The following is a 20,985-nucleotide window of genomic DNA, read 5'->3' as shown; positions in this document are numbered from 1 at the left end:
TTACTGTCCAGTTTGTTTTTGTTTCAAATTTCAAATAATTAGACATGGTGATTATTGGTGCGGAACGCTTTTTTTCGAAGAAAGATACACGGATTCTGCCAGAATGACAACAGTATTGAATGTATCACTGGAACCCACTCGTGAAACGCTGCTTAATGGCACGGAAACTTTTAATGATAGTTTTTTTCTTCGATTCCGCCAGGATGACAGTAGTTGATGATAAATCTTGTGCTTTGTGCGAATTTTGAAATTACAATGTCGTGTAGAAATATAAAAATAGCTTTTAATGCTGCAGCTTGGGTTCCTACTGAAACTGAATGGCTTTTTTGTGGACAGTGCATTGAACTTAAAGAAAGGAAAAGAATTTCTGAATTTTGTTTTAAAAACGATGCAAAGTTGAGTTTAGTCGCTCGCTTACTCATACGATATGCATTATGCATATGCACACCATTAACATGGCAGCAAATTCATCTAAAGCGAACTTTGAAAGGCAAACCATACCTAGAATCAGAGCACAAAGCTTTCTTCAATGCATCCCACCAGGGTGATTATGTAGTGGTTGCAGCAAACAACCACTCAATGGTTGGGATTGATGTAATGGACACAAGAGAGAAGCACGGTGATACTCAAAAGTTTTTCAGTTTGATGAATCGACAGTTTACCGAACAGGAATGGGGAAAAATTTGTAGCTACCAAAGTGATTCTGAAAAAATGAAAAGCTTTTACAGACATTGGTGTCTAAAAGAGAGTTATGTAAAAGCAACAGGTGATGGTATTAGTTTCCCACTTCTTTCTTTAAGTTTCGTTTCCAAATCAGAAATAACGGACAAAACGTTTGCATACGACACTTTGCTCTTCAGAGATAATTGCCAGCAGAAAGATTGGAGTTTCAAGGAAATAATGTTGAAAGAACACTGTATTGCAATTGCTGAAAATGTTAAAATGAACATGGAAACATCAGATTTTATCTTTCCTACATTTTTGGATTTAGGAAAAAAAATGATTCCTCTGGAAGCAACCGATACCAAAATTGACGAAGATTTCAGAATCAGTTTTTACAAACCAATAAAAACTAAAAAACTGTAGATTATTTTTGCTGCGTTTTTATTGTATTTATGTTTTATAACCTTCCCAGTAAAACAAGTTGTTTTTGACCAATGTCACAAAAATCCATACTGAGGAAATTACTACACATATATTTGAGTTGCTTCTCACAAAACAGCATTGGGCAAGAAGAGCAATATACAAATTGTGAATAGTTATTTACAATTTCAGATATTCACAATCACAAATGGGTGTCATGTATGGGAAGTGGCAAGCCTTTGCTGCCACCCAGTGGTTGAGGATCTCTCACAGATTTGTGAGATGAAAGGCTTGATTCAGACGAGGCCAGTTTAGTTTCCTCTATATTGTCCAGACCCTCTTGTGAACCTGAAAGTAATATTAAGCATGGAGTAAATAATATGAATTTAGTGAGCTGGGTACATATGGCCACTGTTTCAACCTAAGCTTATCTATAATTGTAGTAAGTATGTTTTATGTATTTGTCCTGCCACCAATCAATACAATTGTGGAAATGTTACCATTATTGAGGGCGAACATCAGGTCATCAAACTCTGCATCTTCATCTCCCCCCTCATCCCACCTTTCCTTCTCACAAAAATATAAACCTAATAAAAATTATTTGTTTAGTGTTTGGAGACCAACCTCAAATGATTGAGTTGTTTTATGTTGAAGTCCTGATACTGAAGGTGGGTGGCTTCCAAAACTTGCACTTGTCCCATAATTTACTACAAAAGAATTTCAAATGAATTACGATAATGTCACATGACATTGGTATATGACAAAAAACGAACATTCTGGATATGATTGTAGATCATTTTGGACAGCAATTTTTTTGGGTGATTCTTCATACACAGCTTTTGTAGATCTCACAAGTTCATTGTGGAGAATCCCATAAGTAACCAACAAAAAAAAACCCTTCCAAATCAAACAATATTTTAGACTTGTCAAAATGTTGCTGGATAGAAATAATACCAGGAAAAAGTTGAATATAACGAATAACACCAACATCCACATTTGTCCAAAACCTAGGTGAATTCCCCCAAATAACCATGTTATCGCAATGAGAAAAAATGAGCAGAATAACAATGGAACTTCTGGAAATAAAAGGAAATCCCATTCAAATAAAATGTGGGTGTTTTGTTTCAAAAGCTTCATATGTTGACCTGAAGCGTTGTATCTTCCCTTGAATATATCATCATATTGTTTCCACGCGCCATCACTTTGATAAAGATGCAAACCAACAACAAATGGAGCCACAAGACAAAGAAATGCTGGTGCAACAGCTCCAAGAAGTGCTCCATACAAGTTCCTTATCATACATCTGTAAATAAGTTTTTGTTAAAGCAGGGATTCCATCAATTTGCTAGAACCCAATGACTCACATGTCCCCATTTTGGTAAACATCTCCGTAACTTTGCTGGAGTGATTTTGATCCCAATGCATACATTATCATTACATAAAGAAGAATGATTATTGCTGGAAATCCCCAACCAAGGACAAAGTGTACAACATAAAGTCTATGGGTGTTTTCATTGTTCAATACCAAAACCTTTTGAGTAAAATATTATGAAGTTTCTGTTTAACATTTCACCAAGTTTGGTGCTACCTGCAAAATGTTGATAGATTGCATAAAAATCCATGTGAATTGTGCCAACCAAAAGTAGTGAAGGGTTATAGCCAGCGCTGCACAACCTTCGACATTGAGTTGTTTGCTAACCAATGCAGCAACCACAAATATAAACTGAAACAACTCGAGGTTAATCTACTTCCACCGACCTAACTCACATTACCAACCTGGGTGATTGCGCATGCAAACAACATGTGTATGAGAAGTTTTGTGGCAAATGTTGTTTGTTTAGAGCAGAAATGGTGACTGAGAACACTTAACAAAGCCCCGACCATCACAATGAAACAAGCAGCATAAGTTGCCTGGAAAAGAATTTGTTATCACAAGAATATATTAAATGTAATGTAAGGAAACCTCGTTGTATCCGGCCAGGTTATCAGTTGGGCCTCTTGCTGCATACACCGACATGTGATGGCATTCACATTCAACAAAGTTTGATGTATCATCTATCACATGACACATATCACGTGAACCAGATAACCAGCGAGATGAAGCCTGAAAAAAATCATTAATAAATGGAACATGATTATTATCCAGTGCAGACCCACCTCATTCCACAGAACACACTCAGCACCCTTTGGTGAAATTCTTAAATCTTTTGTGTAAATCCTATACCTCACTGGCGATGACAATGTATTGATTTCACTTGAATCAATACCGACTGAAAATATCTTGTTGCCCATTACACCCTAAACCACAAACCAAATACAATAACTCTTAACTGAAAGCCACACACTACATACTATTTCCTCTGCAACTTCAAACCAGAGTTGGCTGGAGTAATCAACAAAATAAACATTGAAACATTTTGGATCGCTTCCCCCAACGCCGTGCTTCTCCACGTTGAGTAGATTTGATGGAAGCTGAAAAATAAACCTTTGGATAAAATGTTGCCAACAAATAAATCAGCCCAACAATAATACCTGAAAAAAGTTTCTGTCCTTGCTGTGAAACACCAATCCATTGATGAGTTGCGGATATGAACGAGAGCTCTAAACAATGGTTGGTACTTTTATCAAAATATGACCAGTTTCACAGTAACTGTAACTTGCTGTTGAGGTTCGAGCAGGGTTAAGGTAATATTAAATTTAACTAAAACTTTCCTTCAAACACATGTGATAATTTTGTTTGACAAAACGGTCTTCTGCATGAATTCATCAGCAAAATTTAAACAAAACTAGTTAAAAATTTGGGAGGGTTTACTAATGTATGTGCTTGTAATCACCTTGACTGTTGCATAACTGCATGTATCCATAGTGTGCGTTGTGGCATGAGATGACATACAATCACTCTCTGTCAATAAGATTAATGCAAATTCATCAAATAACGTTGAAAGGGGGAAATACCCATGGACAGCATCCAGACGCTGAGGATCCAACAACTAAAATGTTTCTTTAATTAATGTTTGTGTCTTCATTATCAAAACAAACATTGGAACAAAATGTTTTGTATAATAAAAGCTAGGTTGTGACACAAATACCTGACAGAAAAGTGTGTACATTTCTTGCAAGACGTTGTCAGAAAGTCTCCTTTTCTTTCCTTCTTTCAAAAATTGATTCAAGCATTCATGAAGAATTCTAACCTGATCATGGTTAAGGTTTTCACCGATAAGTCCGTGAAGTTGTTTGAGTGAATTTTGAATCACAGAATCATCCAAATTCTGATAATCAGACCCAAGTTGTAAAGTGAAAGTTGCAACCACATAATTTCAATGACCAATTAATATTGATCTAACTCTAAAACACAACAGCTTGCAGGTACCTGTTGGAGTGATTGGTAGGCAGCCCAAAACTTATTGTTTTCTTGTGATTCAATAATTGTCACATTCGATGTGTGGAAAGTTTTACTAATCTCACTTTCACCATTTGATAAATCAAGATGAACTTGGAACATCTGAGGAAAAGGGTTTGCCGAGGACAAGGTCGATACAAGGTCAATGGTTACCAAAACTTCTGTCTGTAAGAAAATGATTTCTTATATCGCAAACTGATATATATCGCATATTGGAATATAAATTTATATCAAGACCTGCCCTGGTCGAAATTCAACAAATTGTTGAGAATGATGGAAATCAAGGTCTGCAACAGCAGGATAAAACATTAAACCGGCAAGAGAAACAACACGCTGTAGTTGTCGGGATTCAACTTCAACAATAGCAGGAGTTGATGTTCCACCCAATCTTTCAATGGTCAAAGTTACAGAATCTCTTCCTTTTGCCACAACCACCAATCTACAAAATACTAAGTTGATGAAAATACAAAAGTTCACACAGTTTAGTGAAACCTGGAGGAAAGAGCAAACTGGAATTTTCCATGAGGAGAGTCACTATCCAACACTGTCACGTTTGCAACGTTTCGAAGTTCATCCACCCCGGCACCCTCACTAACTCCATGAATAACCACATAAAAATAATTAGAAAATTCAGCAATCTGCAAAAGAAAACAACAAATAAAATAACTAAAACGATTTACTTTCAAATTCATTACATTATCATCCTTTAAAGTAATTGTGATGTAACAATCAAGATTTTCAGCTTGACAATTTAAAGTTCCTGTAGTAAATTCTAATTGTTTTGCCAACTGCATGGATTCATTGGAGCCAGATGCAAAGTGGGAGTTAGTTGGTAGGACATCTGGTGGTAATGTTTGAAAACTCTTGATTGCCCTCCACTGGATAATAGCATCCCCATAAGCATGTTTCCGAGTCAGTTTTAATTTCACACTTCTTGTTGGACTATCCTCATCGATTACAAAGTCTAAACACAAGGTCACAAACATTAGGATCAAATTTTCAACCTTTTTGGTATGGTGGCATCATTTATTACACAAGAAAAACAATAATTTAAAATGTTTTAATTCTGACATATCTGTGCTACTGTAATATTTGCTAGATGTAATTTTACTTTTTTTTGCAAAACCAAGCATTCCATTTGGGAGGTCATTGGCCTCTATAATAATACTACAAATAGCTCTTGAGCTATCCACTCTAGCTCCTCCAGTGGCAGAATGAAGACGAATAAAGAAAACCTCATCAGGTTCCGGCAAATTATCATCCAAAATAACAAGAGGAATGTATGCTTTTGTTTGCCCATCCTTAAATAAGTGTTTGATTAGAAATTCCAAATACTGAGTTAAAATAGCTTACTTGGAACTGAACATCAGTTTGTCTTTCTTCATAATCCAATCCTGCCAATGCTTTTTTAATGTTTTTTTGGCGACTTCTTGGCATGAAAATGTCATCTTGCCAACCTTCTCCCCCACCAAAGGTTGAAGCAATGACCCCAACCTCGCCAAATGTCCCAACTTAACATCAACCAAGAGTCAAAATTTAAATTGAACATTTATAAGAAATCTTTTCACCTTGTCTGTTTATTTTCAACATTAGAACAAGAACTTGTGTATTATCTTTCTGATCTTCCTGTGCCCTAATTGTGACATCACTGAAGGAAAAAACTCCTCGTACATCTGTGGATTCTGCAATCTTTACCTCGCTGATGCTTTGTTCTCTGATAATTCGAGGTGAGCGACCTATACAACAGATGTTTGGTTCCAGATTAGGTGACATGCTAGAAAGCTGTGAACCTGCATAGATGTCTTGAGGTTGGGATGACGTCGTGAGATTAACAAAGAATTTCTTGCTCTGTTCTGGGACAGAACTTTCAATCAAACTTATTTCAATCATGGCTTCATTTTTTCCGCCTTCCATTCTTATAACGCCATCAACAGGATAAGCAAAGTCATGACCAATACGTGCCGTGTCTGATTTGATTGTGTATAGGATTATGATGTCATAACGGCTTCCGAACAATCGCTCCACTGTCAAGTTTAGCTTAATGCAAAAAATCATCTTTAATATATTTAATAGATTTTTACACACAGCAAACACAACAGGGTACAATGCTGCATAAAGCAAAAGAATCCTTACCTTTCGTTGATTTCTACTGACTGTGATTCTTTGAGAAAAGCCTGCAAACCTAATTGCTCCACAAGGTTCAATTTCTGTCATGTCACGATGACTCATCACAGACGCACCTCCTCCGGCCACAGTGTGGAGGTGAGTGATGGAGAGAGCGAATGCATCATTACTGCTTTGCAAAACCTACAAAGGCTTCTCTAATAATTTGTTGAAATCACATTTCTATTACTAACCTTCAGTGTAAAGTTTGTTGATGGTTGCAAATTGTCCATTGAGAAGACTCCAGAAGAGGGCAAAGTGCGCCCTTGTGTGACACCTAGTGGTACTCGCCTGACAGGATAACCTGATGACCAGTGAACCATAACAGATCCATACAGACCAGTCCGAGTCACTTCTATGGTGCAAATTCCACGTGAAACTGAAACAAAATCAACAAAATTATCAAGAGAAATGGTGTTATGGGGGGTTCTTACCATCTGTAACATGTACGACAGTATGGAAAAATCCCACCTGGGGATTTCCCACATCAGGGGGTACTCTAACTGATGTTTTAGAATATTGTTTTGAAATGGACGGGGGAACTTCAGAAGAATGGCCATTCAAAAACTCTACTGAGGTCAGCTAAAAACAAACCTAGAAGTTTTTTAACAACAGCCACAATGATTGAGGTTGAATTTTTACCTCAATAATGAACTTATCAGAGACAGCAATATTGGCCGATGACCTGATTAATATTTCTCCAACTGACCACTTGGTGGTGCTAGCAAATGAAACACTCCCTGTGTTGGTTGTAAGATATGAAACGCCAGCATCCATCTGAAACAACCAATACTTAGTTTAGGGTGAAAGCCATACATTTGTATTTTTCACCCACTGATTCCACTTTAAATCCTACTGCAACTTGACCAAAAGTACCCTCTAATCTTGTAACATTGACCCTTAGTAACCTTTTCATGTTGTCATCAACATACATCAGCTGATTTGAGGAAAATACCCCAAAAATACCATGTGGGAAATCATTTTCCCTGTTAACAAATGCTGAATGATGGAAATGAAACAGTTTGAATAGAAAAACTTACTGAATTCCAAATGTTGTGGTCATGTTATTTTCATGTAGTTCCGCTCCACCGAGCACAGACATAAGTCTAACTTGAAAACTTTCCAGAACTTCTGGTTCAGAATCTTCTTTAACATTTACAATAAGTTCAGCTTCATTTTGTCCATTGTATATCAACACATGGCCTGCAATGAACATTGTTGCAATTCTGTTTGGTTTATAGAAGATATTTCAAACCTTTAGTTTCCTCAAGATCCTCAACATTTGCGCCATCCTGGATGTTGACAGGTTCTGCAGTCCATGAGATGTTGACGTCACCGATGACACCAAATTCCCTCACAATCGGAAAAACAAGTTGGAAGACACCAGAGTCTGGTTCCTTCACCAACTTAATTGAATGTAACAATGCATTGAATAGTAAAATAGGAATATACACAACAATGAAAACCTCACCATATTTTGATTTGAAGTTCTGAAGGAAACAACTCCATTTGGGTTACCCTAAAAACAATATTCGTTGTAACTTTTAAGTTCTAATTGTTGCAAAAAAGTTCAACCTTTTTCTCCACAACGATTAGAGCATTTCCATTCTTTTGACTGATTTCTGCAGGGAAATAATCTTCGATGCTTATCACAAAACTTTCCTGAACCTCTTCATCGCCATCGTGTGGCAGAATAGCAACATTAATTTCTCTTTGTCCTCCCTCCCCATCGGCAAAACTGAAGGAGCCAGTGTGGGGACGGTTTATGTCTTCATCGAGTGAGGAAGAACTGCACAATTAAACCAATGATAAAACATTCAACATAACATGTAACATGAAAAGTGACACCTGGTGGTTGGCATTATAAAGGGTGCAGTTCTCAAGAGGCGCCATCTAGCGGTAACAGACTCTTTATTTCCCCCTCGACGTTCAATAAAAAATGTCAATTTCACCGCTCCATCACCTGGGCCTGGGTTGGAAATTGTCACATGCTTTTCTCCGACAAATTGGATAAGGCCATTTGGATAATCACTTTTTTTAATCACAATCTACAAAATTTATTATTGCTATTAATGTTTAATATTTTTTTATTTTTTTCACACAAACCTCCGTGATCAGAGGATTTTCCAAAGAAATGCCACCTTGTGGACTTGACAGAGCGAGAGTGAACGTTTCGTCATCTTCCATCCTCTCATCGTTAACAATGGGGATGCTTGCCTCAGCCCTCACCTGACCATCTTCAAATTCTATCACCAAACCACTAGATGGCAGTAGAAAATCAACATTTCGTTGAGCAGTTTGGTTGAGCGAGGTAACCACCACGGAAACGCTTCCATAACTCCCTTTACTTCGGACCTAAAATGATGCAGGGATCAACATTAATCATTCAACTTGTAATAACTAAACTCTGAAAGATTTTGGAATAATAATTTAAAAGCATTTGATAATTTAGGACATGGAATATGAGGGAAAGTTTTTTTGTTTGGCCAGTGAAGCATTTGGAAAATGGTTAAAATATTGGTGACACAACTCACCAAAGGTACACGGGCAAATCCAACATCCTCATTTATTTCTAATCTGCTCTTCCCAAACTTCACTCGTCCTTCGGCACCATCACTTTTATCAATGTGGATGACAGACCACAAGGAGTCTCCAGAAATTCCATTGTCCATTTGATCAAAATTAATGCCTGGTGAAATATAATTTCCACAATGGTACAAGAGAAAAGCTACATGTGGTCGGCCAATAAACTAACAGCCAGAACATAAAGATAAATTCGTTTAAACAGCTTGCACAAGATTTAGTGTCATGCATTTACTTTATATACTCTGACGCACAGGATAAATTGAACCCCAACCTGTAATATTGACATAAAAATCATTTGGTCCTTCTGGAATATTGTCATCAATAATCTCAATGTTTATAATTTTGTGGTTTTCTCCATCAGCAAAAATCAGTTCAGTATCAATTGGATAATAATCAACATTAGGAACGGCAGATCCTGGCCAAGTTCTTACACCAATAGTTACCTTAAAAAAACATGGTTAATGTTAATGTCGCCCAACTTTAACTTGGGTAACAGTTTGAAACAGAAACCAAAAAAACACTTCATATAAAATATTGTGAAGAGAATAATAAACCTCCCCAATGTGGCCTTTGTTTCGGAGGATCGTCACAATGGCGTATGATGAGGATTGACCGTCTGATGTATGTGATGACCGATCTCCTTCTTTCACGTAATATACAGGTTGCGATAACGTAAACTTGCCATGTGGGTGGTCACTTTCTCGAACTTTAATCCGGCAAATATCAGATGAGGCTTCAATTTCACCTCCACCTTTACAGTGAATTTTTTTTAAATTTCTTTTTACTTTTTAACTAATTCTGACCTTTCGCCGAAATTAAATGGAGATCATAAGTTGAACTTATCTCAGGAATTTCGTCATCAATTGTTTCAATCAGAATAAAAGTTTCATTTTGTTTATCTTCAAATATGACCTCGCCTGCAAACACCCAATGAAATATTTTACACTGTGTATAGTTTGCCAGTATTTTATGCAGTAGTTCACAATACATATATTTTATTATAGTTCCCAGCTGTGTCTTCAACAAATTAAACTGACTCAGAGGATTGAAAGCCAGTTTACATTTAAAAAATAGAAACCATAAAACATAAAAAAGGAGTGTCAGGAATTAACGACTGAACAAACCTTGTGCTTGTACGAAAGTTTTCGTATCCGTCGGAATAATTTGCCACTGAACTCCAACCCTCCCAAATGTCCAAAGTCCTCGTGCCAACTTTATCTCTGTCACCTTCCCCTCATCCTCATCCACCACTATCTCCGAACCACATCCCACAAATGACACTCGACCGGCCGACCCAGAATCCGCATTAATCACAACCTTATAAATTCAAATTTTTAGGTAAACCCCTGGTTTATGGCACATTTATAAAATTTTCAATGGTTACCTTGGCAACCCCAGCCACGGGAGATATTTCAGCTCCCCCAGTTACAGCAACAAGATGGATGCTGAACTCTTCTTCTCCTTCCATAATCTGATCTGGCAGACTCCTTAATCCGATACTCCGGGATCGGACTTGGGCCGGAAAAAGCAGCTTTCCTGATACTGGGGTGAGATCCATTCGTGCAGCATCTTCCAGTTCCCATAGCAACGTTACATCCTCACTGTTGCAAAGTTTAAAGTAGAATTGAAGTTTTTTCACCAACGCAAACATTGAACCTGCTTCCTTGGAATCTTTCAACTTTAAACTCAACCCTTCCATTTGGGTCATCAGCCGATGTTGACTCATCCAATCTTTGTGATAATTTGATAAACCCAAACATACCGCTTGGTGAATCATTTGGAAGAATGTTGACAGAAACTTTTAAATCACCACCTAACTGTGCTCCACCTGTGGATCAGGGTAAAAACAATGTTTCATCAGTGGCTATCAGCAACAAAAAGTGAACCTGATGCTCCAACAAGCTGGACAGTAAAACTTTCCACAAATTCAACTTCTTCGTCATCAGCGATGAACATTTCTATGTAAGATGATGTCACACCCTCAATAAACTGAACAGAACCAGATGAGGGAAAAAAATCCAGGTTTTTGGCAGTTTCTGGTCGAGCGACCCAATCTACGCCCACAGCCCGGAACAAACCAGGAATTCGAACAAGGGGAATCTACACAGCACGGTGATAAATAATTTTGCAATATTCAGGAATCTTTAATTTACCTTTAAAGTATTATTAACTCTGGGAAGTTCATACGCTTCAATCGCTCCCTCAGAATTTCGTGATACATTAAATTGAACAAACCCTCGTGAATTGTCATTCTCGTCAATAGTTATCTCTGCTATTTCATCACCGGGTGGCCCTAAACCTGCCAAGGCATTCAACAAAACAAAATGTTTGAAAATATTTTCAAGACAGAGAAATTTACCAGGTCCAGTGCTGAACTCTGAATTTCCAATTAAAGAAACATGAGATATGACGACATAGAATGTTTCGATGTCTTCCGCCAAATCATCAGGAAATATGCTTATGGATATGGCTGCCCTTGTGGAATTCTCACGCATTACCAAGTGATCATCTCGCTCAATAAAATCAACGCCTGGTGTAGCCTGTGACTTCTCCGGCAAGTTTGATGCAACCAATGTTTTAAAATAAACCTTAAATCCATGTTAATGCATTGAAGCTACAACTGTTTCATAAAAGCACAAGTGTGGAAAGAACCTGAATGTCCCCCAACGCTCCTTGCCTGCGAATCATCTCAAGTGTCACCAACTGTGATGCACCACCTAGTGCTTCCTTTTCCCTCACAACAGTTCGGAGTGATTTTGAACTCCATGACACGACCCCATGCGGAGAATCATTGGAAAGGATCACAACATGTGACCTCAAGTTCGTGCTGTTCAGTTGTGGGGGTGAAGAACTGAAATCAAATTTTATTTAAAAAAAACATTTTTGAGTTTGTTTAGTTTACCTTGAATCAGTTCCAATCACTCTTGGGTTAGACAAAACAATAAAAACATCTTCGTCAATTTCAGGTTGGTCATCAGCCAACACATTTAACTGGATTGTTGCAAAATCCACACTTTCATCAAACCGAACCTAAAATTCTTTCATGAAATTTTGAAACTTTTTATTTCACAAATTGTAAATATTAAGCTTACTTTTCCAGATACTGGACTAATGTCATGAATTGCTCCCATAGCATTCCAATCTACCACAACCACGCCAAACTTTGACTTGTGTCTGCGGACATTTAAAGTAAACACGTTGTCTTCTTCTGTTTCTTCAATTTCTTTTTTTAAGGAGCTCTAAAATATGAAGTTTTCACACAAGGGAAAAAATACAGCAAAACTCGATAACAAACCTGAACGAACCCAACCACCCCGAACGCATCATCGTTTGCTTTTATTATAACATTTAAACAACTTCTGTTTTCATCAACAACAGCTCGAGGGTCATTCCTATTGCTTAAAATCACCTGGAAAATTATTTCTCAATATTCGCATGAATTCAAACAAGACAAGAATTTTCAAATTACAAAAACACCTTCATGGTAAAGTTTTTATGCATTGTTACAAACGTGACATTAGCACGAGAACAACCGATTGTTTAAATAAACACATCTTCAAACACATCTATTGTGCTCAAGACAAATAAGCGTTGTTTTAGTTAAGACTGAACCATAAACAGTAAAGTTTTAACCTTGAAACTTTCTACCATCTCTGGTGTGACATCATCAACCAAGGTCAACGACATCGACATTTTGGTCACACCAGGTTCAAAAACTAAGCTTGTTCCATTCCGGATCGGCAAATAATCTCCAATTCCCTGATATGCAGTGCTTTTATTTAAACTTATGATGTCATAAACACCAGACAATCCCAAAACATTGACTTCCTGGAAGTTGGATTCAGTTTGGGATTGAAGATCATCTGTTGCTATGCCAACAACCAACAATGGATTAGAATCATAGTGAATCACATGTGGCAATATGTGGCGGGTTGAAAAAGTCTCCATAACAGCAACAAAGAGCTGTGATTGGTGGTTAAACATGAAAAAGGTTGACAAGTTTGAACCTGATGCAAATAACATTGTAACCATTTCCTTGTTTACAAACATTTCCTGTAAAACATGTGTTACAATAAATGCCATGTAATGTGCACAAAAAAATCATCCAACCTGTATTGTATTTTGTTGGTCAATTATATTTTTACTTGTAGTAAGAATTTGTAGCTTGTTAACTCCAGGCAATGTGAGAGATTGATGAGGACGGAATATAACGTGGCCAGCCTGGTCATTCACCAAAACCTAGAAACATGTAGGTAAATACCCCATGGGGAATACCCTTTGCCAGTTTGTACCTGGAACACTTCTATGGCATCGATGACATGTGGTGGATTCTTGTCAACACGATGGGAAACCACCACAAAATGTTTTCCACTAGTATGATAATGTACAACATCCCTTGCATGAGATACTGGGAGGATTTGCCTCTGAGTGAAACCTGATGTTTCATTTTCCCACTTGTAGATTACCGATGACACGGGGGAATCAACCTCGGAGTCCAACCTGAATGTTTGCAACAGTATAAAGTGGGTTATCACACTAACTTCTATTACCTGTTAGCAACGACCAAATATTGATATCCACTAATTTCAAACACATCAGAATCAGCAGCGCCTCGTGTGGGGACAGTTTGTGCTTGCTGTAACATTTCTGTGTGCTCATCGAACCGGAATAACATGGAATCAATACCAGAAACCTTTAATCAATAAAAATCTTATTCCGTTTAATTATATTGAACAACAATTCCCCCACGTGATTGTCGTCTTCACTGTTTGTGAGGAAAAGATACAATTTTTTGTCAACAGAGAAAGCAGAGGCACTCGTTGCTCCTCTTGTTCTAACATCTTGGAGCACAAACAACTTCCCCTTCCCCGAAAGTTTGTAGAGTCGAGAGTTTGTTTCGCGTCTGAACATAATTAAGAAAATAAATTTAAGCAATTTACATTCAAAAACAAACCTTCCACGCTCTCCAGAATTGCAAATGAAAATATAAACAATCCCATTCTTCACAAAACTTGTTGCCGCTGATGCCCCGTCAGTTTCAATTGTCTAAAGCAGAAGAAATATTAAGTTTTCTGTCAATGTTTTTGTGTAAAGAACCTTAAAAAAAACCCATCCACATCCAAGTTTTTTTTACATATTATTTTAATGCGTAATTAAACTTAAATTTTTAAATTTGAAACTTACTTGTACAGGGTGGTAGACGCCTCTCCATATGTACAAGGTTGAATGAACATCATGTGTTAATGAGGCAAGATCCCCTGACCCCCCAATAGTCGTCATGAGAGGTCGCACAAGAACGTCCGTTAAGTACATCAGATAATTTTCATGTTTGTGTTTGAAATGATGAAATCTGATGCCACCACTTCCTCTGAATGTTTGGAAGGGATTTAATGATGGATTGAAAGATGCTGAAGTGGGAAAAGGTTGAGAAGAACCTACAAAATGTGCCTGGTTTAAAACCTTGTGGGGATCTCAAAATATTTTTACAAAATTTTGTAGGTGGTTTATTAATATTAGATGTAAAACCTGGTAGAGTTGAAACTTCGACCGTTACCGTTCCCAGATCTCCTTTCATTCTCATGATGTCCAAATTTATCACACGATTCGCTTCACTTACTTTGTATTCACATGAGTCATTCCTGAAACATATTTATTTGTGATTCGATTGGGATCTTGTTCGTGAACCAGCGGTTGTTATTATTATCAGAACCACACCATAAACAAACCTGGCGTTGGAAGGAACAACTACAAACTGCCCATATGGTGCATCATTCTCATCCACACATATATTAGTAACAGTTCCAGAACTATTAAGGGATGCCCCTTGTTGTGGGTTGAATAAAATCACACGAAAACATTCTTGAAGTTCTGGTATATTGTCCCCAACAGCAGCAATGTCAACAACCTTTGAACAAAAAACTTCCTGATTTTAAATCCAGAACAAAATTTTCATTAAAGATAGCAAGACTTACTTGTGTGCCGACCCCGTCCTCCATCACAATGTAACCTTCCCTTGGAATTAAATCTACAACTTCACTATTGATGAAATCATCAGACAGTGGGCTGATTGGTTCAATTTTGAATTGAACAGAAACTTGCCCAAACACCCCATCTAGTGGCAAACGAGTGACACTTAGCTGAAGTCGACTGTTAGAAACACTGCAATGAACGTTGGCATGTTGGTCGATGTGAGAAACTTAATGATTTCTATGTGAACCAACTTAGCATATTCCGGTTCAGTGATATACATGGTTTTTGCATTTGTAAATGCAAGTCGGCCATGCGCATCATCATTAGATGTGATTGTCACAATTGCTTTTGTGGCATTTCCAACTTTCAAACCATCAGAAGGGTTGCCTAGCAACACTTCAAACGTTTCAGCTCCTTCTGCTGTTTCATCATCTATGATTTTTATGTTGTAAACGGCAATATCCTGCCCATCACTGAAGTGGACTGTCTGTAATGGCATAAAAATTATTCCACCTTGTGGTTGTCATTAATGCGATCAGTGTAATTGTTTATGTTTACAAGTGTACCTACCTCTGCTTGGCATTGATAATCTTTTTGGATGAGAGCTTCCCTGTTTTGAGTGAACACGAATACACTGACTGCCCCGTACGTCCCACGATCTCTCCGAATAGAAAGTTGTAAGATTTCTGTTGTTTCATCCACTGAAATTTTGACTGAATTTTTATCGAAGCCAACGATTCCCTTTGTCCCGTCGTTTGCATCAATCACCACCTGCGCAATGGAATTCCCCTCATCTGTGAACACATGGAGGTGGTTTCAACTTTTCAAATTCAATTAATAAAAATCTCACCAATTTTAGGTGGGAATCCATGTGTTACATCATAATCATCTATTGAAACCTTTGTAAGATTTACATGAAATATTTCATTTAATTCAGGAATATCATCATTAATTATTTGCATCACAATAGGTAGTGATGTCATCCCATCTTCAAATTCAACATAACTTTCGTCCGAATTGTAAGAAAAATCCCGCCCAGGAATTGCTACGTTGATGTCAGGGTTTAACGTTGACAAAGTTCCTGCAAACATAAAGTTAGCTTATATTTACAATTACAAATTCTGATTCTCACCAGCTATGATATCATAATGGACTCTAACTCTTCCAAATGATCCAAATTGACGAGAGACCAAAATACTGATCGTCCCAACGTCTTCATCAATGTTGATCCTCTGAGATGTAGGGGAGACTTCGAAGACTCCATGAGGGTCATCACTGTCTTCGATCGAGATCTGGGCTTGGAACATTTCATCATGAATTTCAGCCCCTCCAGACATTGCAATGTCTGCACAAAGCAATTGGACATTGCTGGTATTTTGCTGCTATTTCAGTTAATTGCTATAGACACCAATTGAACTTTTTAAAATGGCCAGGAATCAAAATAGAAATTTAGAAGTAAGAATATGAACTCATAAAATGATTTTATAACAATTTCACACTCTTCAGTGATCAACACACAAAAACTAACCAAGACTTTTTGCATCTGTCAATGAAACCGTGTAAACCTCTTTAACCTCAGGGGTGTTGTCGGGTTTAATGTAGAGGACAATTATTTCCCTCTTCATTCCAGATTCAAATAAAAGTGACCCCATGGTGGCATTGAGTCCATCACGAGGTGAATGACCATTGACAGAGTGAACAGACCATTTTACCTCGCAAGAACCATAAGCTGGTTCGCTCCGCACCACTGACAATGTGACAATTTGACCTTGTAAAGAAAAACGTGAAACTATAACAATATTATATTGGATGTGTGAATGTTGCTGAGCCAATTTGCTTTAAACTAAATAACTAATATGTACATTGTCAGTTCTCAATAAAACTTTTGGTGATTTAACAAAAAGCTGACAACTTGAAACACCTTGTTGACACACCCACCTTCCTGGCCAATCAGAGATCTGGACTCTGGGCTAAACTCTACAATGCCCCCAACCTTATCATTGGCCAGGATTACAACAAGAGTTTGATTTTCGTTGGAGCTGACTATAGCGCCACCTGATGGATTAATAAGTTGGATTTTTATGTCTTCATTTGGTTCAGGAAAGTTATCGTCCAAAATAGCAAGGCTGATCACTAAAAAAAAAGATTTATGGAAATAAGCAAACGCAATCCCAATTATGGTTCGGTGAAATTAACCTTTGCTTGTTTCACCGTGGGAAAATTTTAATGTTGCATCATCACCAGTGAAGTCATGGTTTCGAGACGCACTGCCCCCCGCAACGATCCAATCAACTGTCACTTCACCAACACTCCCGCCTGGTATAGAAATAATAAACAAAAATATTTGACAGGAGAAACTCATCCCAACCTCTTCGCTCAATGACCATCTCAAGAGATAAATGCTCCCTCTCCTCCACTTCCACCACCATCTTTCCTGCATCCGGATTTGAACTTCTAAGAACAAACATCCCATAAGGATGATCGTTCTCCAATATAGTAATCCTTGAGGATGAAGGGTTTAATAGGAGGGGAACATTTATTTTGTCAACTTCAACACCAAGAACTTCCACAGACAAAAGTTGAAGCTGAAAAAAATCAACAAAAAGAATAAAAAACTTAATAAGATAAAAGTAACGCAGTAATATTACATGCAATGGCATGATAGGCAGGATCACCCCACTGCGCAGGTCCTTGCTTGGCGATCACAGCTAACGCATCGTGATCATGAGGTTTACAGGCTTGGCAGCCTAGGATCAACTACTTTTTCCTGACAAGTCGGAGCAAGATTTGAAAAATCAAGCTTTCGGTGAGGTTTGAACTCACGACCCTGGGCTAACCAGGCCCAATGCTCTACCAACTGAGCTACAGGAGCTTGCTGCCATCATGCCATTGCATGTAATATTACTGCGTTATTTGATACAGTTGTAGAGATCCCGTACGTATATGTGAAGGTTGCCTGGCAAGTTGTGCGCTTGCGCACCAGTGTACCTTGGCCACAATATACCACGTAAAACCACTGAGCTCTCATAGTTCAGTTGGTAAAGAGTTGGGCCTGGTTAGCCCAGGGTCGTGAGTTCAAACCTCACCGGAAGCTTGATTTTTCAAATCTTGCTCAGACTTGTCAGGAAAATGTGGCTGATCCAGCTAGGCTGAATTGCCTGGGCTGCCAAGCCTGAAAACCTCATGATAAGATAAAAATATGCAGGATTTACCTTGAAATGTTCGTTTAACTCTGCTTCAGAATCATCCATGATATTAATGGAAATATCCACAGAGTCCTGACCTGCCTCAAATATTGAGGAGGCTCCAGTGATGGGGATAAAATCCATTCCCGATTTTGCTTGTGACTTGTACAGATAACTTGCCTGAAATTTAAAGACAAAAGTGTTTAGATATTAAAGAATTGCCACAAGAAAATGGTCGTCACCTGTATTTCATCTTTTGAGTAATATAAAGGTAAGTGTGGAGCCGGTCGAGTGACATCATCACTGATGATGTAAGATATCATTTCTTGAGAGTTTTGTGTGATCCAGTAACATTCATAAGATGATGCAGCATAAAAAAAACCTCCGCAAACTTTTTCTCGTAAACATGACTCGGCGCAAGTTGTTAATGGATCATCGGATGATGTCACATCAACAATGTGACGATCACTCTCTGTGTTGTAATATTAAATCATCAGGCTTACCTCCCACATATGGAACATGGAACATAGTCATGACATACAAGACTGACAAAAGTGTATTTTGTTACAACAACAAATTTACAAACACTATTATTTGTTCATGTTCATAATTGAAATACTACAGTGGTTCTATAGTACACGTAAATTTACCCAAAGGATTTGACAATTTCGGAGGGAGAAATTTAAGGAGGAGATCTTGTCCATTTTCCAACATTTCCGAAACCACATCAACCTCACTCGTGCTATACACAACTCGAATTCTTCCATACAATCCACCTCTGCATATATTTGTTTTATTTATGAAATAAAATCAAAGTTTACAAAATACCTTCTTAAAACTCTGAGGGTAACGACAGAATCTCCACCGATTTCTTGCACTTGGTATAAGTCATCAGCTATTATGACATCACCATAAGGTCGGTCGTTAGCCTTAACCATGACGCTAACTTCATCATGACTTCTGTCAATCCTTCCTTGGTAAGTTGGAACAATTTCCATGAGTTGAACTCTGATCACTTCGTCGTCCTCAGGAATGTCATCACCCTGGATCTAATCGTTTACATATTTTTGTTTTTTCATGAATAAAATGCATCAAAAGACATAAAGCTTTTATAACAAGAACCAGCAACAAATTGAGTGAACCAAGAGGAAATTTACTTTGATAATGAATTGCTGGCTGGTTTCGTTTGAGATGAAATTGACAATCCCATCCCTCACATCTACGTCACCTCCATCATCGACCGCCCCGGGATCCATGGAACCGAGGGAGGCTGCAGAATAAGCGGCTTCCACAAACACCATCCACCGTGCGGCAACAACACTACGTAACCCATTCCTTCTGTTTACAGTGAACGTGATCGGGTGCTCTTCAGTATTCTGGGGTTCATCAACAATCAACTCTTCCACAGATATTTCTGTTAAAATACAACAATTAACAGAGGGGGGGGATTAAAAATATTGTTGAGATTACAAACCAAGAACCCCGTAGGGATCGTCCGATTGTTCAATGGTCACATGACAAGTCATGTCAACTCCGAAAGTTGCACCTCCAGTCAAACTTGCTGGCAGTAACTCAACAGTGAAATCTTCAGCTAATTCTGGAGTGAAATCGTCCACAATATGTAGAGGAAGCTCAGCTGTTGTTTCCCCATCCAACAAAGTAACCTGGAAATTTTCGATAGAAAGTCAAAATAAAGTTTGAAAATAATTTCTTGCCATTGAAAACCAACCTGTGACATCATAAGGTTGTAATCCTCCTGTGATCTTGCTGTACCTGGTATCACATTCACACCAACTGAAACTTCACCAAATGCTCCAAGTTTACGAACTATCTTGATGAATCCCATTGTGACATCACTATCGCTCACATTTTCATCTACTCTAATAGAAGTATCACTGAGCTCTAGCACCCCATGTGGTGAGTCATTTTCAAGGATTATGACTTCAGCCAAGGTCTCCTTGTCTGACCCCACACGTGGAGAGTTGGGCACTGCATGGTTACAAACACTCGTAAACATTCTTTTATAAAACAAGAAAAACTCCTGGAAAGCAATAAACCTCCAACAACAGGAAGTCTTAGTGGTTTACACACCTGTAGATCCAGATGAAACTAATTCAGCTGACAACAATTGCACAAAGAATACTTCCTCTGTCTCTGGTGTGACATCATCAATTATTGGTATTATGATGTAAGAAGTTGTTGAGTTCTCATGGATTAGAATGCTGTCTGACACATTGGTAAAATCCACATCACAAACAGCAATCCTGCGTAGACAGTTAACGTTCTAACATACAAAAAGTTCTCTTTAGGATGCAAACTAAAATACCCCGCTGAAGAATTGTCAACCACAAAAGTATCAATTGTTGCATAATAAACACGTATTGTTCCAGCTGAGCCACCCAATCGTTGTACAGTTAAATTTGCAAAACTTTTATTCTCGGAAGCAACCACTGATGTTGGCATGAACACTAGGTGGCCCCTTGGGTCATCATTTGCAAGAATTTTTATAAATGCAGAATTGATTTTCCCCACAGTTCCATGTGACACCTGCAATATAAACATCTGAAATCAATGTTTCCCAAACTTTACAAAGGTTTA

At 38.0% G+C, this 20,985-nt stretch overlaps 2 protein-coding genes across 2 annotated transcripts in view; one reads left to right on the top strand and one right to left on the bottom strand.

Moving 5' to 3' along the window:
- Positions 1-224: 224 nt before the first annotated feature.
- On the top strand, positions 225-1,154 carry LOC145899553 (L-aminoadipate-semialdehyde dehydrogenase-phosphopantetheinyl transferase-like). The gene has a single exon (XM_082988396.1). It carries the CDS (start codon positions 256-258, stop codon positions 1,084-1,086), a length of 831 nt encoding a protein of 276 aa, XP_082844522.1. The 5' UTR covers positions 225-255; the 3' UTR covers positions 1,087-1,154.
- Positions 1,155-1,278: 124 nt separating this feature from the next.
- LOC145899552 (adhesion G-protein coupled receptor V1-like) overlaps positions 1,279-20,985 on the bottom strand; it is a 29,842-nt gene continuing 10,135 nt past the window's right edge. The window contains 74 exon segments of the mRNA XM_082988395.1: positions 1,279-1,431; positions 1,584-1,790; positions 1,857-1,980; positions 2,038-2,159; positions 2,229-2,386; positions 2,448-2,614; positions 2,672-2,806; positions 2,860-2,994; positions 3,047-3,187; positions 3,241-3,381; positions 3,436-3,555; positions 3,616-3,684; positions 3,918-4,073; positions 4,173-4,352; positions 4,454-4,648; positions 4,721-4,922; positions 4,976-5,121; positions 5,179-5,447; positions 5,595-5,784; positions 5,837-5,994; positions 6,052-6,219; positions 6,274-6,520; positions 6,617-6,790; positions 6,841-7,025; positions 7,081-7,228; positions 7,289-7,438; positions 7,491-7,632; positions 7,687-7,849; positions 7,902-8,052; positions 8,118-8,165; positions 8,222-8,435; positions 8,495-8,694; positions 8,753-9,001; positions 9,181-9,335; positions 9,504-9,675; positions 9,787-9,983; positions 10,036-10,149; positions 10,357-10,549; positions 10,617-10,833; positions 10,889-11,060; positions 11,119-11,332; positions 11,386-11,531; positions 11,592-11,820; positions 11,885-12,083; positions 12,135-12,262; positions 12,325-12,471; positions 12,528-12,641; positions 12,866-13,285; positions 13,343-13,471; positions 13,525-13,732; positions 13,783-13,925; positions 13,982-14,135; positions 14,187-14,278; positions 14,417-14,667; positions 14,759-14,871; positions 14,959-15,137; positions 15,205-15,391; positions 15,454-15,689; positions 15,773-15,996; positions 16,053-16,283; positions 16,335-16,547; positions 16,731-16,970; positions 17,141-17,335; positions 17,399-17,518; positions 17,571-17,787; positions 18,415-18,567; positions 18,630-18,855; positions 19,028-19,165; positions 19,216-19,436; positions 19,545-19,801; positions 19,862-20,051; positions 20,117-20,376; positions 20,479-20,651; positions 20,714-20,934. Of these exon segments, the coding sequence (XP_082844521.1) occupies positions 1,286-1,431; positions 1,584-1,790; positions 1,857-1,980; positions 2,038-2,159; positions 2,229-2,386; positions 2,448-2,614; positions 2,672-2,806; positions 2,860-2,994; positions 3,047-3,187; positions 3,241-3,381; positions 3,436-3,555; positions 3,616-3,684; positions 3,918-4,073; positions 4,173-4,352; positions 4,454-4,648; positions 4,721-4,922; positions 4,976-5,121; positions 5,179-5,447; positions 5,595-5,784; positions 5,837-5,994; positions 6,052-6,219; positions 6,274-6,520; positions 6,617-6,790; positions 6,841-7,025; positions 7,081-7,228; positions 7,289-7,438; positions 7,491-7,632; positions 7,687-7,849; positions 7,902-8,052; positions 8,118-8,165; positions 8,222-8,435; positions 8,495-8,694; positions 8,753-9,001; positions 9,181-9,335; positions 9,504-9,675; positions 9,787-9,983; positions 10,036-10,149; positions 10,357-10,549; positions 10,617-10,833; positions 10,889-11,060; positions 11,119-11,332; positions 11,386-11,531; positions 11,592-11,820; positions 11,885-12,083; positions 12,135-12,262; positions 12,325-12,471; positions 12,528-12,641; positions 12,866-13,285; positions 13,343-13,471; positions 13,525-13,732; positions 13,783-13,925; positions 13,982-14,135; positions 14,187-14,278; positions 14,417-14,667; positions 14,759-14,871; positions 14,959-15,137; positions 15,205-15,391; positions 15,454-15,689; positions 15,773-15,996; positions 16,053-16,283; positions 16,335-16,547; positions 16,731-16,970; positions 17,141-17,335; positions 17,399-17,518; positions 17,571-17,787; positions 18,415-18,567; positions 18,630-18,855; positions 19,028-19,165; positions 19,216-19,436; positions 19,545-19,801; positions 19,862-20,051; positions 20,117-20,376; positions 20,479-20,651; positions 20,714-20,934 (13,188 nt within the window). The 3' untranslated portion in view covers positions 1,279-1,285.

This window comes from Ascidia mentula, chromosome 4, assembly GCF_947561715.1.
Source record: "Ascidia mentula chromosome 4, kaAscMent1.1, whole genome shotgun sequence".
Classification (NCBI taxonomy): domain Eukaryota; kingdom Metazoa; phylum Chordata; class Ascidiacea; order Phlebobranchia; family Ascidiidae; genus Ascidia; species Ascidia mentula.
This window is presented reverse-complemented; position numbering and strand designations above follow the sequence as displayed.